The sequence below is a fragment of the Neomonachus schauinslandi genome, chromosome 6, assembly GCF_002201575.2.
Source record: "Neomonachus schauinslandi chromosome 6, ASM220157v2, whole genome shotgun sequence".
NCBI classification, from domain to species: domain Eukaryota; kingdom Metazoa; phylum Chordata; class Mammalia; order Carnivora; family Phocidae; genus Neomonachus; species Neomonachus schauinslandi.
Genome location: NC_058408.1, coordinates 1,035,344 through 1,050,428, shown reverse-complemented (window position 1 = coordinate 1,050,428; position 15,085 = coordinate 1,035,344). Strand labels below are relative to the sequence as shown.

At 63.9% G+C, this 15,085-nt stretch overlaps 2 protein-coding genes across 6 annotated transcripts; both read left to right on the top strand.

Moving 5' to 3' along the window:
- Positions 1-465: 465 nt before the first annotated feature.
- On the top strand, positions 466-4,425 carry PYGO2 (pygopus family PHD finger 2). The gene is made up of 3 exons (XM_021682001.2): positions 466-781; positions 1,145-1,194; positions 1,770-4,425. The coding sequence occupies exons 1-3, from the start codon at positions 679-681 to the stop codon at positions 2,835-2,837; spliced, it is 1,221 nt and encodes a 406-aa protein (XP_021537676.1). The 5' UTR covers positions 466-678; the 3' UTR covers positions 2,838-4,425.
- An 812-nt stretch (positions 4,426-5,237) lies between these two features.
- Positions 5,238-14,949, top strand: PBXIP1 (PBX homeobox interacting protein 1). 5 transcript variants are annotated; one of them, XM_021682004.1, is made up of 11 exons: positions 5,238-5,290; positions 7,623-7,709; positions 9,295-9,421; positions 9,654-9,718; positions 9,791-9,956; positions 11,217-11,450; positions 11,570-11,593; positions 11,879-11,934; positions 12,042-12,155; positions 12,652-13,793; positions 14,197-14,949. In XM_021682004.1, exons 2-11 carry the CDS (start codon positions 7,659-7,661, stop codon positions 14,240-14,242), a joined length of 2,025 nt encoding a protein of 674 aa, XP_021537679.1. In that variant the 5' UTR covers positions 5,238-5,290; positions 7,623-7,658; the 3' UTR covers positions 14,243-14,949. The 5 variants fall into 5 exon arrangements, with proteins under 5 accessions (XP_021537679.1, XP_021537677.1, XP_021537681.1 ...); XM_021682002.1 differs by having other exon boundaries at positions 11,879-11,961; XM_021682006.1 differs by lacking the exon at positions 11,570-11,593 and having other exon boundaries at positions 11,217-11,363; positions 11,879-11,961.
- Positions 14,950-15,085: the final 136 nt, after the last annotated feature.

Genomic DNA, 15,085 nt, shown 5'->3' with positions numbered 1-15,085 from the left:
GCTGGGCCCGACAGCATTCTCTTTTCTACCAGAGACCTGGGGCTCTGAGAAGCAGATCGTGAGCTAGGACTAGACGGAGCGAAGCGGGGAGGCCCCACGGGTGTGAGCAGCTTCACACCTGCCGTGACAGGCCCTGGTAGAGGCCGCCCGCGCCGGCCCGGAGCCCCGGAGCCCGTCCTGCCGCTGCGAGTGTAGGTCTCGGTCCTGGCCTTTCCGTTTCGTTTGGCACGGTGTCTCCACGGGCCTCACTATACCAAAGGGAAATCCTCTTCATTAAAGTCCCTATTTCTTGTACCTCGGCTTCGTGGTCCCTGTTGCTGCCCGTGCTCGGTCGCCGCTTCCACCCCGTCGGGGGCGGGGGACGGCCCCTCCCGCAGGACGTCTCCCCGCCCGCGCCGCGCACTCCCGCGGCCGCCGGGTGGTCCGGCCCACGCCCCGCCCCCTCGCCGCGCGGTGGCGGCGTCCGCGCGACTTCCGCTTCCGGCCGCCGCCGCCGCCGCCGCCGCTGGTGCTGCTGCTGGTGTGGCCGCGGGCTGGCGGCTGGCGCTCCGCTCGCCCCCCCGGCCTCGCCGCCTGGTCTGGCCGCTCCCCGCGGGCGCCCCGACCCCCCTCCCGGCGATGGTGCCGCCCGAGGGCGCGTCCGTCCCCCGCCGCCGCTGACCCCGGCCCCCCCGCCCCATGGCCGCCTCGGCGCCGCCCCCACCGGACAAGCTGGAGGGAGGTGGCGGCCCCGCACCGCCCCCTGCGCCGCCCGGCACCGGGAGGAAGCAGGGCAAGGCCGGTGAGAGCGCCGAGGGGCTGGGCCCTCGGGGGCCGGGGGCCGGGGGGGCTCCGGGGGCCCGACGGGAGGCTCGGGCGGGAGGGGCGGGGGCCGGGTGTCCGAGATGGAGGACGCCGGGGTTGGGAGACGCACGGACGGCCGGAGCCGCCGGGGGGTCGGAGGGGCGGTGTGTCGTTTAAAGGAAGAGGCGGCCGAGAGTGTGGTCGCGCGGCGTGTCTCGTGTGGCACCTTTGTTCGTATTGGTTGAGTCGGTGAGCGAGCGCCTGTCCGAGCTAGAAGAGCTGCTTCAGGCGCGTCCGGGGGACTGGCGGTGGGGCAGCCTCAGGGAAACGTGTTTGTGTCCGCCTTCTGCTGCGCTTCCAGGTCTGCAGATGAAGAGCCCGGAGAAGAAGCGAAGGAAGTCAAACACTCAGGTGAGTGCGGCTTGGTGGTGGGGGGCTCGTTCGTGCCCCCGCTGCAGTGGGTGTGTATCTTGCCTCAGGTGCGGGGCGAAGAGAAAGCTGCTTTGCGCTGGTCTTTTCCCTCCACTTCCTAACAAACGGGCGGGGGGCGCCGTCAGGCCGTGGGACCGCTGATCTTCTCAGTCAGGCCGGCAGTCTTCCTCTCCCCGCATGTTTCCTGTCCTGGTTCCCTCCCTGTAGATGACAGCTACCACTTACTGAGGTTTTTGGTAATGACTTCTCCAGCACTCTGTGCTGATGGTGCTCTAACAGTTTCGGGAGATAGGCATTGTCCCTGTTTTACAGAGGAAGCGGAACACCTGTTCAAGGGTCTTGAGTTTATTCAGCGTCAGAGCTAGCATTCAGCACAGTTGTGCCTGCTTTCTCCACCCTCTGTTTCTCTACTACGGTCTGAGGTCTGTCTCGAGTTACATCCAAGCTGGCCGTTAGGAGCGTCCAGAACACGTTCTGTGTTTCTGCTGCGCTCCTGGTTTTTAGCTGTGTGTTTCCCCCCCATGAACCTCTTTGCCTCATCTGTTCCCCACTAGGGCCCTGCATACTCACATCTGACGGAGTTTGCGCCACCCCCGACTCCCATGGTGGATCACCTGGTTGCATCCAACCCTTTCGAGGATGACTTCGGAGCCCCTAAGGTGGGGGGCGCGGCCCCTCCGTTCCTTGGCAGTCCTGTCCCCTTTGGAGGCTTCCGTGTACAGGGGGGCATGGCAGGCCAGGTACCTCCAGGCTACAGCACTGGGGGTGGAGGGGGCCCCCAGCCCCTTCGTCGACAGCCCCCCCCTTTTCCTCCCAACCCTATGGGCCCTGCTTTCAACATGCCCCCCCAGGGCCCCGGCTACCCACCCCCAGGCAACATGAACTTTCCTAGCCAACCCTTCAACCAGCCTCTGGGTCAGAACTTCAGCCCTCCTGGTGGGCAGATGATGCCAGGCCCGGTGGGGGGATTTGGCCCCATGATCTCACCCACCATGGGACAACCTCCCAGAGGGGAGCTGGGCCCCCCTTCTCTCCCCCAACGCTTTGCCCAGCCGGGAGTACCTTTTGGCCCTTCTCCTCTCCAGAGACCTGGTCAGGGGCTCCCCAGCCTGCCCCCCAACACAAGTCCCTTCCCTGGCCCGGACCCTGGCTTTCCTGGCCCTGGTGGTGAGGATGGGGGAAAGCCCCTGAACCCACCCGCTCCCACTGCTTTTCCCCAGGAGCCTCACTCAGGCTCCCCAGCCGCTGCTGTTAATGGGAATCAGCCCAGTTTCCCCCCAAACAGCAGTGGGCGGGGTGGGGGAACTCCAGATGCCAACAGCCTGGCACCCCCCAGCAAGGCGGGTGGGGGCTCAGGGCCTCAGCCTCCCCCAGGCCTGGTGTACCCGTGTGGCGCCTGTCGCAGTGAGGTGAACGATGACCAGGACGCCATCCTGTGTGAGGCCTCCTGCCAGAAGTGGTTCCACCGTGAGTGTACGGGCATGACCGAGAGCGCGTACGGGCTGCTGACCACCGAGGCCTCCGCCGTCTGGGCTTGCGATCTCTGCCTCAAGACCAAGGAGATCCAGTCTGTGTACATCCGTGAGGGCGTGGGGCAGCTGGTGGCTGCTAACGATGGGTGATGCCGACCAGGGGGATGGTTTCCACTGGCTTCCCGTCCCCATGGGGCAGAAACACAGTGGTTCCTGGGGGCAGAGAAGGAACTGAGGTGGGCAGGCAGAAGAGCCTGGATTGCTCACTTTTCTGGAAACTTACACGTACACGATGAGATCAACAGATCCAGGGAACCAAAGCCCTGCCGAGCATTGTGGTGGCTCCAGTCCCCGAAGGCCGAGGGGTGTGGCTGCAGGAGAAGAGAGGCTGGAGGAAGATCTGGAGGGCGGGGGTCTCCTCGGGCAGACGATGGATGCCCCAGCACCTGTGCCTGACACTCCTAGCTCGTCCCACGGCTGCAGCCTTAGTGTGTGGAGTGGCCAGAGGAGTTGGGGTCCCATCCCGGCAGTAGCCTTTTCATGGGCTTTAGGAGACAGCTTTAGGGAATAAATGGGGAATTTTCCTTTTTCTCACCCTCCCCTTGCCTCCTCCTAAGACCTACCCAAGTGCTACCCCTTCAGAGAACCAAATAGCTTGAAGAAGCAGGAGAGCTTTTGGCTGGGGCAGTTTCTTGGTGATTTGGGGCTTCAAGACTGTGGGTAAGAGATGATGTCCGGACATGTGTCCCTCATACCAAAGCCGCTGGCCCTTTCTCAACCTCTCTTGGGCTTGTCTCCTAATGACCATATTTTTGCCAAAAATTGGGATATGCGGTCTGACAGACCGGGATATTTGAAGTTCAGACTGTCCTGGAACGTGGACTCTGCTCGCATGGCCCTCCCTGCCTCGCCCGTTTGTTGCACGGTCCTGTCCGCGGTGGTCTAGAGCTTTTGGCCCCTGTATTCCTCTGCCTCCTTGGCTCGATTGAAGGAAAGCCTGGAAAGGCACAGAACCCTTATACCTCATCTCCTGATCGAAGGATCCCTGTCCCAGCCCGTGGGGGAGGGAGGTAGCGGGACGGCCATTGCTGTGGTCCTGAGATGCAGTCCAGGGTCTGGGTGTGTTTTGCTTCTCTTTCCCTGCCCTTCTGTGTATCTTGGGCCGGGTGATTAGCAGTTTTTCCTCTCAGCCAGAGGCCTGCACTGGGCTTTATGTGTTCATATTTTATTTTTCAGGCACTGCCTGCCAGAGATGGGCCCAGGGCCTGGTAGGAGCCCCGCACTGCAGCTCAAGCACACATTCCTCAGTGGGGTGGGGAAGGCAGGCATAGGCGTGGCCCAGAGGAGCTGGTGGTCCCCTGGCCGCTTCTCTGGGGACCCTAGCCTGTGAAGACTTAGCAAATGTACTGCAGAGCGCATTTGCCTGCCCAGGTGGGGCAGCGGCTTGAGGCTGTGGGAAAGAAGGGAGGGGGTTCAGGGCTTCTCTCTTCCAGTGTCCAGCCCACTCCCCCCCCCAGCTTTGTGCTGTGTTTGTGGTTCTGTTGCCCCTCTTTTATCTGTTGATATTTTTGTGATGTCTTCCTCCCCTGCCCCCATCTCTGCCTTTTTTAAGTGGCTCCTGGGGGAGGGGTCTGCTCAATCCTTCTCTCTCTCTCCCCACAACTTTTTGGAAGAAAATGGGGGTGGCAGAGATGTGGTGGGGGTCTTTTGTACGGTTGGCTTAATAAAAGGACTTGAAAATCCATACAAGGACTCCTGCTGTTTCTGCGCACAAAGGTTGGAGTGAGCCTCTCACCGGTGGGGAGGATGCTTGAGGGGTGAGGATAGGTATGTGCCCCAGGGTTCCTGGCGGCGGGCCCCTGAACTGATCCTGGTACCAGTCGAGGAGCCAAGGGAGGCCCGAGTGCGCCACCCCTACCCCTGAGTCCCGGAGTGAGAACGCGTTTCCTTTCTGGGCACATTCCTGGGCCAGGCCTGCAGCCAGGGCCTCGGGGACAAGTGCCGTTAGTGCTTCTGGGTTTAGCACCCCCCGCCCCCCGCACCCCCGATCAAGTGTAGTGGGAAGGGGCTGCCCCTGGTCCAGCAGATTGCATTTGGGGACGCTTCCCAGACCCCCACTCCTCCCCTTTTAGGAGAGTAGCAGTGGCACCTTGCCGCTGCACGGGAGCTGGGGGAGAACGGCGGGAGAGCTATTTCCAACCTTCGGCTCGCCGTGCCCCCTCCCCCATCCTGCAGCTGTGTCTGTCTGTCTGTCCTACGGTCGACCTTGGCCCTCTGTCTCAGGAGGTGCCTCTGCCTTTCAGTTGGGTCTTCCCTCTAGAAACTGTCTAGACGCCGGGAAAGGAGGGGAGGTGACCCGAATGCAGTTTGCGGCAAGCGCAGTCAGTTCCCGGGGGGTCAGCCGGGGTCCGGGGCCTGTGCAGGTCCTCCTCCCCGGCCCCGCCTCTCAACTCCAGCTCTTATTGGCCGAAAGTTTCCGCCCCCTCAGGGAAGTTGGCCTTCTATTGGCCAGCCCCAGTCACGTGAGCCTCCCTCCCTCCCTCCCGGGGCTGGAAACCCGGGGCGGCAGCAACAGGTCGGGTGAAGACCGAAGGCGCGGGCAGGTGAGGCCCTACGGGGCGGGGGCCCTCCGGACCCGCCGCGGGACCCGGGGGCGCAGCCGGGCGTGCGCGTCGCCGCTGGGCCGCGGTGGGGGGGCGCCCCGGGCGGGCTCCTGCGGCTCCTCCGCTTTACAGGTTTGGGGGAGCCACTCTTGGAGGGGCTGAGTGCAGCTAGCCAGAGAGGCAGAGCTCCCCCTTTGGCTGTCTAAAGTGTGTTTTTGTTGGATCCTGCCGGACTGCGAGTGGGGAGGGGGTGGAGGCGGAGAGGTCGGCGAGAAAGAGCTCTGGAAGCAGCGCGGGGAGGGGTGGAGGTTAGACCGAGGAAGCAACTTCCTAATAAGGCAAAGAGCTGCGGGCCGGGGAGCGCGGAGCTAGCTTGTGGCATCTGGGACGGACTCGGCGGCGAGGGAGGGAGCCGAGTTTGGGACCCTGAGTGTAGGGCTTCCAGGCTGTCTCCTGTTTGGGTCTCCGAAGTGTTTGTCTTCTTGACCCAGATACCGTGGCTGGTTTCCATGGAGACGGGGGGTCTGACATCACCCTGGTTTCCATGGTGCCTGGTTCTGGAGGACCCGAGCAGGCTGTACACAGCCAGGGATAAACAGGGACTTCGGCCCAAGCTGCTGCCACTTCCTTCCTGCCACCACCTGTTAGCAGTCACACACAGCGACGGGGGACCGGAGGGGGGCGGGGGATGATGACAGCCCAGTGTGTGCCTGGGGGGGGTGGCCGCTCTGGGGATGCTGCAGAAGCTGGCCAGGGTGTTCTGGGGATGCTGCTTGTGCTGGGGAGGCATGGGCATTGGGGAAGACACTGTGAGGTATCTGTCCCAGCCATGGATCTTGAAGGGCCACAGGTCATTAGGGCCCTGTGCAGGAGGACTTGCACCAGCTGAAAGAGAAGGGGGCCGCGTGGGGTGTCATACTGCCGTACTTCTTCCCAAGCCTCCCTTCCCTTCCCGGGGTCTGCTTACAGAGCCCTTTCCGCTTGCCACTCTTTTGGCCCCTCAGGAAACAGTCACCTACCATCTGAAGGACCACAGTCCAAGACTTGGGGGGTTGGCTCGTCTGCCCCTCCTGCCTTGTGCCAGGCCCCAGTTGCAGCTGCCCAGCCTGAGGGGACAGTCCTAGGCCTGAGTGACAGGATAGGTCTCCCTCCTCTTAGCCTGCTTTGTGTCAGGCTTTGGAAGCTGGAGGACTTCCCACCCCAGTCCTGCCAAGTCAGAGTAGATTAGCGAGGGGCAGGCCCACAGCCCTGCAGTTTGCTTTGCAAACTGTAAAGTCTTTGTAACTGTGAGCTGTCATGAGAGCCCTTCCCCATGGCCTTCAAGTTCCCTAAGATGGAACTCTGCAGATCACAGAGCAAGGAAACAGAATCTAGAAAGGAGAATTGGCGTGACAAGGAGATTTACTAAGGGTACCTGCGAATGGATCTGCCTACTCTTCTCAGGCCTGGCTGCACATGAGGACCGTCTGGGAGGTTTTTAAAAAAGACCCAGGCCCCCGGGGCGCCTGGGTGGCTCAGTCGTTAAGCGTCTGCCTTAGGCTCAGGTCATGATCCCAGGGTCCTGGGATCGAGCCCCACATCGGGCTCCCTGCTCCGCAGGAGGCCTGCTTCTCCCTCTCCCACTCCCCCTGCTTGTGTTCCTGCTCTCGCTATCTCTCTCTCTGTCAAATAAATAAATAAAATCTTAAAAAAAAAAAAAAAAAGACCCAGGCCTGAGCCTGACCCTGAGAGCAGTTGAATCAGACTCTTAGGTGATTCCAGTGCCCAGCCAGTGCTGGGGATCCCTGAACCAGACCATGTGAAGGGCTGATGCTGGGTGGGAGTCCTGTCTTCTGAGCCCTGGTGGGGCTGGGGCGAGTTATCTTCTGCCCGCAGCGGGGTGTGTGTGTGTGGGGGGGGGCAGGGGAGGGGCTGGAAGGTGGTGGTGATGGTGGGAAAGTCTGGGGTGGTTATTTTCCTCACTCCTCTCATCAGCTGCTCGTCCTTGGCAAAGTCAAGTTAGCCAACCTGTATGGCCTTCATCTTCCCTGACTCTAGCCTGAGAGGGCTGGCCTGGTTGGCCCCCGGAGCCTTTCCAGCCCTGTGCTTTGACCTTTCAGGATCAGTCCAGTCTCCCAAGGCCCTGCTGGTCCCCGGGAGAGGTGAATTTCTCTGTGGTTGTTGGCAGGTTTTGATTTGCGAGGCTGGTACTGCCCAGAACAGTGGAGGTGTTAGGGTTAGAAGGGTTGGTTCTGGAAGCTGCTCCCCAGCCCTGGGGACCAGCCGAGGCTCCTCTCTGCATCCTGCCTTTGCGGAAGGGAACTGGGGTCCTGAAGAGCGCTTTTCTCTGCAGGCGGCAGGGACGGTGGCTTCACAGACCTCAGCAACTATGGCTTCCTGCCCAGACTCTGACAACAGCTGGGTGCTTGCCGGCTCGGAGGTAGGGAGAGCAGGCCTGGGAACCCCATGAAAGAGAGGTTCCGGCAGGCCTGGGCTGCTCCCTGGGTCTGTGCCCTTCCTTGGTGCCCACGGTCACCTGTGTCACCTCCTGCTGGCTGCCAGGGGAACTCAGGGGCAGGAGGGAGATCGGGCCCCAGGAATCAGGTGGCTGGACTTGGACCGGGCCTTGAAAGAAAGGTACCATGGGGTCAGCTGCGAGAAGTAGGGGACCGGCGTGAGGAGAGGGTCTGGGGCAACAACAGGAAAGCCATTTTGGGGGAGACTGAGGCAGTCCATGGGATGAGGTGGAGACGTGGGCTAGACCGTGCTGGAATGAAGCGGGGGTGGGGGGCAGAGCCTGGGAACCCCCGAAGACCCAGGCACGCAGGCACGCAGGCGTCTTCCTGAGGGGGGATCACGAAGGGCTTTGGGTCAAAGGGACTCAGGACAGTCGTTGCCCTGGGCAGAGGGGGCACTGCCGTGTGGGTGGGGTGAGCAGGGGAGCATTTTGAGGGTCCTGCAGTGCAGCTGGTGGTTGGCAGGGCAGGAAGCCAGTGGGCTCCCGTGTCCCCAGAGCCACTGAGAAGGGAGAAGGGGGTCATCAAGGGACCCAGCCCTGGCAACTTGCTGTGTTAGCACTGCGGGGGGGAGGGGAGGAAGGAGGAGGACGGGGGGGAGGGAGGGGGGCAGGGGGAGGGGGGGGAGGGGGGGAGGGAGGAAGCTGGCTTCAGGGAGGTGCTGGGGCAGGACACGGCCTGGGGCACAGCGGCAGAGGAGAGGGAGGGACACTGTCTTCCAGAGCCCTGGCCTCCTGTTGGCTGCCTTTGCTGACCCACTGGGATTTTACCTCTGTCCTCCCCTTGTAAAAGGGGGGTCGTGATCCCCGGCTTATAGGGGCGGCCATGAGAGAAAAGTGGTTTGAAAATTGCAAAGAACATACTCAAGTGGAGAATGATTCTTGGAGGGGTGGTGGGAGCCCTGGGCGGGGAGCGGGTGGTGGGCCTGCTTAGCAGGGGTGCACAGGGTGGGAGAGCCCGGGTGGGGCGGGGCGAGTTGTCTTCTGCCCGCATCAGCGGGGGGAGGGGTGTGTGGGGCAGGGGAGGGGCTGGAAGGGCCTGGGAGATGCAGGTGACATGGGCGGCCCGTGGTGTGGACAGCTACATGGAAGCCGATGGGGACCCTTAGCCCCTAGGGGGCTTTGTCCTCTTGCCATCCTCCACCTTCCAGCCAGTTGCCAGGCTTCATTTGTGGGGAGGTGGGGAGACCCAGGCTTCAGCCGGCTTCTTTGGGAGGGTGGGGGTGGGGGCACCAGGTCTGTGTGTGATCTGGTGTCTTGGTCCAGTGGCACTTTTTAACTGAACAGAAATAGCCTCTGGAAGGTTTCTCACAGCAGCAGGTGAGATTAGGGCACAGCCCAAGCCCACATCCAGCCGACCCGCGCCATGCACCTTGCCTCGGCTCAGGATTGTGAGATATGGGTGGGGGTCGCTGAGCAGTGCAGCGGGGCCCAGGGACCCCAGCAGAGCCCCCCCGTGCTCCCGGATTTGTCCTCTGCAGCGGCCTTCTGCCTGTACCCCTTCCCTCAGAGCCTGCCCGTGGAGACCCTGGGCCGGGAATCCACGGTGGACACAGAATCGGAGCGAGCTCCCCAGGCCCTCGGGAGCCCCTCCAAGGCAGCTGTGGAAGAGTTAGCTGGGGCTGAGGCTGGAGGAGGTAACAGGGCTCCCCTGGGGGCAGGGCCCCCGTTTCCTCCGAGAAAGGGGGTTTGGTTCGTCTTATTTCCTGGGTTAGTCATGGTCTAAAGCCTTCCTGCCTCGTCCGGTCCTGGCGTTTTCCTGCCCTTCCAACCTGACAGGTCCTGCAGAAGCCAGAGGGCTGTGTAGGAAGTTCATTTGGGGCAACACGGGGCAGTGGTGTTTCTCCTGGGCCTTTTCTTCCGCCACAGAGACCGTCTTCCAGAGCGAAAGCTCCCAGTCTGGGCCCCTTCTGCCAGAGAAGACTGAGGCCAAGGTGAGGACCTCTCAGTGGGTGGGGGAGGGCAGCGGGGAGGGGCCCGGAGTGCTCATGGCTGTGTCTGCTCAGGGGGACGTGGAAGGCAATGGCTGTGCTGCGGGCCCCCCTGGCCCAGGAGACACGCTGGTCCAGGGAGACTCGGACGAGGCCCCTGGGGCAGCAGGCCTGGGACCGGACACAGAGGATGCGGAGGGTCAGAGCCCCCCAGGGAGCCTGCCTTCATTGCCCAGTGCAGGTGAGATGTGCCCCTCTTTACTCTCCTTCTGGAAGGAATGGGGGGCCGAGTGCTTGCTGCCGAGCATGGCTGGGGTCCGAGCCCTAGCACTTAGTGGCTTAGGGGTCTCCTTACACTGTGTCAGTGAATCCTCACCACTGCCCCCGAGGACACCGAGGCTCGGAGACGTTACTTGATGTGACCAAGGTCACGTAGCTGGTAAGTGGCAGGGCCCGGGTCTGCCGGACTCTTCCTCTCTGCCAGGGGGCTTCTTCTCCTTTTGCGTCTCGATTCAGCTCTCATCCCCTGAGTCTCCGACATGTGTCCGCTCTGGGCCCAGGAGACCAGGGAGGCGGGGTGCTGGAGTTTCGGTGCCCCCTCAGAGGGGGAGGGGCCCAGCCAGGGGCCAGGTTGAGGGAAGGGCGAGGGGGGCGGGCACGCTTGGGGGAAGGTTCACACTGGAGGGCTTGTTGAGTGCGGCCCTGAGAGACAGTAGGCTCTGGGTCAGTAGGGTCGGAGGAAGAGAACGTTCCAGGCCGAGGCTGTAGCATCTGCAGAGGGACGGGTCCGCCTGTACTGTGCTGAGGAGGTGGTGTCCCGGGCTTGTGGCCGAGCAGCGTATGACTCCATCTCTGAGCGGTGACAGGTGGAGGGAGAGGTTGGGGCCACGGAGGGGGCGAGTGCTGAAGACCACCGGGCGGGCAGATCCGGGGTACGTGATGTCGAGTTGTCTGGGTGTGAGGCGAACGGGGGGGCTTAGGCAGCCAGATGGGAGCAGTGGTGCCTTTCTCGGAAGGGGGTGGGCGCGGAGGAGAACCAGTGTGGAGGGCAGCGTGCTGAGAGCTTGGTCCCCGGGCGACGGCAGGCGGGAGTGGCTGGCCCATGGCCAGTCGTCCGGGTCCAGAGCTACAGACCGGGGGCTCGTCTGCTGTGGGGCGAGGTTGCTGGTGGGGGGCGACAGTGTGCAGTGAGGTGGACAGTGCTCCAAGCACCGTCACCTTTAGGCCAGGAAGAGCCAGGAGGCCCGAGAGGCAGTGGCCAGGTGGATAGGAGCTGCACGGGGCTTGAGGTGAGGCACGCGTGGGAGGAAGGGGGCTGAGTTAGGGTAGAGCTGCTCCTTGAGTTTGCAACTCGGAAGACTGGTGCCCCCCTCGGCTGGGCGGGGCAGTCATCGCTGCCCGGGTGGACGTGGCCGGGGTCCCTGCGCGCCCCTGTCTGCGGTCTCTGACTGCGTCCTGTTGTCCGGTGGCCTCACTGCCTCGTCCCCATCCCTTCCTCCAGCTTGGCCCAGGGAGGAGGCCCACTGCTCTAGCAGTGAGGACGACACCGATGTGGACGTGGAGGGTCTGCGGAGACGGTGGGGCCGGCAGCCCAGCGCTCCTCAGCCCGCTGGGCCCCTAGGCACGGAGGACCAGGCCGGAGGCGAGGGTGCGGGCTGTGAGCTGGGCATCTCCCTCAACACGTGCATCCTTGGGGCTCTGGTTCTGCTGGGCCTGGGGATCCTCCTCTTCTCCGGTGAGTGGCACCTCCCCTGCTGGGGCCCGTGTCTGCCTCTGGCCCTCCCGCCATGCCGCAGCCTGCCCCCCACCCCGTCCTCTGTGGGCCTCACCACGCTCCTCCGTCTCCATGCGCAGGTGGTCTGTCAGAGTCGGACAAGGGTGAGTGGGGACGGGGCCTGGCTTGTCCCGGCCGAGCCCTGGGGGAGGCTGCCGGGGCGGGTTCTCTGGGGCTGGCCATCTCTGACTCAGTGACTGACCTTTCGGCTGTTCGTGCTGACCCTGGGCCCCTTCCCAGCCAGTCCTCTCAGCTGTGGGGCTCGGGTCCCGGGCAGGAGGGCGGCCGTGTGTGTGTGTGTGTGTGTGTGTGTGTGTAGGGGAGGGAGTGGGTGGGAGAGGGGTCTGGTGTGTATGCTGGGGCCGTTCGGGGACTTGGCTTTCCTGCAGGGCCCATGGAGGAAGTAGAACTGCAGGTCTTCCCGGACACAGAGTTGGACACAGAGGTGCGCGACGCTGCGGGGGACGGGCAGGTATGCTCCCTGTGCCCGGAGCTGTGCGGGGCCGGCTGGGGCTGTGGTGAAGGAGGGGTCACTGGCTCCTTTGCCCTCAGGATGGGGTCCCAGGACCCTCTGACAGCGTCCCCAGCCTGCAGAGCATGGCCCTGCTGCTGGATAGGCTGGCCAAGGAGAACCAGGACATCCGGCTGCTGCAGGCCCAGCTGCAGGTGCGCATGTGTGGTGCAGGCGCCAGGTGGGCCCTCCCCCAGCCAGGTGCTGCCCTCGTGTCCTCCCCCAGAAGAAGCTGTCTTTGCTACCCCCCACCTCAGCCCTCCCTCATCCCCTGGAGGGTGTATTCACACTCCTCCTGCTGAGGCCCAGGCCAGCGTGCCCGTTGCCCGTTGGCCCCCCGGTTGAGGGCTCTGCTTTGCCTGGAGCCGTGGAAGCACGAAAGGGAAGGCAGTGTGGGGTCGGTTACTAATGTCTGTTCCGGGTGTGGGAGGCGGAAGGGACAGCGAGAGCCACATTGGGCTCATCCCAAGCAAATCGCAGCATGTGCCTACAGAAGGACACGGAAGCCGCGGTCCGTGAGGGAATTTGGGGGTCGCAGGCTCGGGTGCAGGTCGTGGGTGGCAAAGAGAAGGAGGGGATGGGTGGACGCTCATGGGCTGGGAGGCCCTGGGCCGGCCCCGACAGGGCCCTCCTGCGCACCCCCCACCCCAGGCCCAGAAGGCGGAGCTTCAGGGCCTGGTGCAGCGGCCCAGAGAGCTGGAAGAGGAGAACGCCCGGCTGCGCGGGGCCCTGCAGCGGGGTCAGTCCTCCCAGCGCGCCCTGGAGTTGGAGCTGCAGCAGCTGCGGGCCCGGCTGCAGGGGCTGCAGGCCGACTGCCTCCGGGGCCCGGACGGGGTGTGCTTCAGCTGGGGCTCCCGGGGTGGCAGGGTCACCGAGCAACTGGGCCCCAGGGAGCAGAGGCCAGATGCTGGCTTCCTGGAGCAGAAGGAGCGGCTAGAGGCTGAGGCCCCGGCCTTAAGTCAGGAGCCGGAGACGCCGCGGCGGCTGCTGGGGTCCATGCAGCAGAGCCTGAGGGGCGCGGGCCACAGACTGGCCCCGAAGCTTCAGGGCCTGCAGAGCTGGGGCGAGCACCCTGGGGTCCGTGCCAATGCCTCAGAGGCCCACTTGCAGAGTTCCAGGGAAGGGAGTGGGAGGGAGAAGTGGCAGGATGGGGAGGGGGACCGGAACGCTGAGCCCCGGAAGCACAGGAAGGAGGGGTCTGACCGCGAAAGAAAGAAGGGCTGGCGGGGTGAAGGGGACAGGGAGCTGGCCGGGAAGGGGAAGGAGGGGGAGTGGGGCAGCAAGAAGGATGGCAGGCGCCAGGGCCCCAAGGAGCCCCCTAGGAAGAGTGGGGGCCCGCAGTCCTCCGCGGAGAGGCAGAAGCACCCTCAGTGCAGGGAGGGGGCTAAAGCTGGGCCTGACCCCCTGCCGCTGTGGGCAGAGCTGTCGAGGCACAAGTACCGGGTGCCCCAGGGCTGCTCGGGCGTGCGCGAGTGTGCCCGGCAGGAGGGCCTGGACTTCGGCGTGGAGCTGGCCCCGGTGCGGCAACAGGAGCTGGCCTCTCTGCTGAGGGCTTACCTGGCGCGGCTGCCCTGGGCCGGGCAGCTGTCCGAGGAGCTGCCCCTCTCGCCTGCTTACTTCAGCGAGGATGGCTTCTTCCGCCATGACCGCCTCCGCTTCCGGGACTTCGTGGATGCCTTGGAGGACAGCCTGGAAGAGGTGGCCATGCGACAGACCGGTGATGACGATGAGGTGGATGACTTGGAGAGTTTCATCTTCAGCCACTTCTTTGGAGACAAGGCGCCAAAGAAGAGGTGGGGGCCGGGACCAGTGGAGGGGGGCGTGTCTGGAGGAGCAGGGGCCCTGAGGAGGGGTCTTTGTTGGAGCCACTTTTAATCTGCAGCTGGCTACCCTCGGAGCCTGTCTTCCAGGAGCTCACTCCATAGTGGTCTGGGCGGCCCCTCTTGGCCGGGCCCGGGGTGGAGGGGGTTTCCTCCGAGCTGCTCTGTCCTGCTCAGGCCCAGGCGTCCGGGGGTAGGAGGGTTGCTTCGCCTTCCTGCTGCCCTGACTGAGGACTTCATCCTGGGATTGCGGTCTGGTCCCTGTGTTGGCTGCCTTTGGAGGAACAGGGTCCCCTCCCCTCCAGGAGCCCCTTCTCACCGCGTGGCATCGTCCCCTGAAGACCTCTTCCTGCCCCCACCCCGTGTCTCCCCACAGGTCAGGGAAGAAGGACAGACACTGGCGGGGCCCGGGGAGGGGCTGAGGCCTGGCGTACCCTAGCCCCGGGACCACGGGACTCTCCTCTGGCTCCCAAGGGAAGCAGAATCACGCAGCGCCACCCCAATGCCCCGTGTGCTGGGAAAAGGCCTCGGCGGCATCTGTCTTGCTGTCTATGCAGACATGTGCCAGTGCGGGCTTTGGGGGAAGGGGGGCGGAATCCTGACTCTGCAGCCTCAGCTTTCATCCTCACGCGCACCCCCACCGTGGGCCCCTGGGCTCCACGCGCTGGCCCGTGCCCCCTGGGATGGGACTGGACTTGCTGGCTGGAGGCCCAGCACGAGGGCTTTCCCTGGGGTTTTGTTAGACTTGAAGCAGCCACCCCCCGGGGAGGGGGTGGTGAAGCCCCCTTTTTACCCCTGCTTCTCACGCGGCCGCACCTCCCTGTGTGAGCTGTAGTCTCAGACCCCAGTAAAATGCTGTTGGAGCTGTGGGGTGGGGGCTCTGTCACGGGGGTCGTATCTGAGCACAGAGGCCCCCACGCCCACCTGTCCCCCACGCCCACCTCCCAGCCACCCCTGGGCCCTCAGGGCCGGGACTCCCCATTGTGCTCGCAGCCGCCTTGGGGCCCCCGGGAGATGGAGAAAATGAGCATGGGTTTTGGAGTGTGCTTCCATCCCTGGGAGCCTAGCGTTTCTGATCCTCAAAATAGGGGATTGGACGGCTGGGGAGAGATTAAATAAAGCAATGTAAGCAAAATGCCTGTTCATAATTTGCGCTCCAAAGCTGTCAGTCTCTAGGGTGTGGAGGAGGGAGGCGAGGACCCCCCAGCAGGCTTCTGGGTTGGGTGCGCGGGGGAGCCACTAGGGGGCGCCCTGGATCCACGTTT

Excerpts from the sequence above, each read along its gene's own strand:
- PYGO2 (XM_021682001.2), top strand. The coding sequence starts at position 679 with ATGGCCGCCTCGGCGCCGCCCCCACCGGACAAGCTGGAGGGAGGTGGC. Across the intron at positions 782-1,144 it reads GAGGAAGCAGGGCAAGGCCG|GTCTGCAGATGAAGAGCCCG; the intron begins GTGAGAGCGCCG and ends CTGCGCTTCCAG. Across the intron at positions 1,195-1,769 it reads GAAGGAAGTCAAACACTCAG|GGCCCTGCATACTCACATCT; the intron begins GTGAGTGCGGCT and ends GTTCCCCACTAG.
- PBXIP1 (XM_021682002.1), top strand. The coding sequence starts at position 7,659 with ATGGCTTCCTGCCCAGACTCTGACAACAGCTGGGTGCTTGCCGGCTCG. Across the intron at positions 9,719-9,790 it reads CAGAGAAGACTGAGGCCAAG|GGGGACGTGGAAGGCAATGG; the intron begins GTGAGGACCTCT and ends GTGTCTGCTCAG. Across the intron at positions 9,957-11,216 it reads GCCTTCATTGCCCAGTGCAG|CTTGGCCCAGGGAGGAGGCC; the intron begins GTGAGATGTGCC and ends CCCTTCCTCCAG.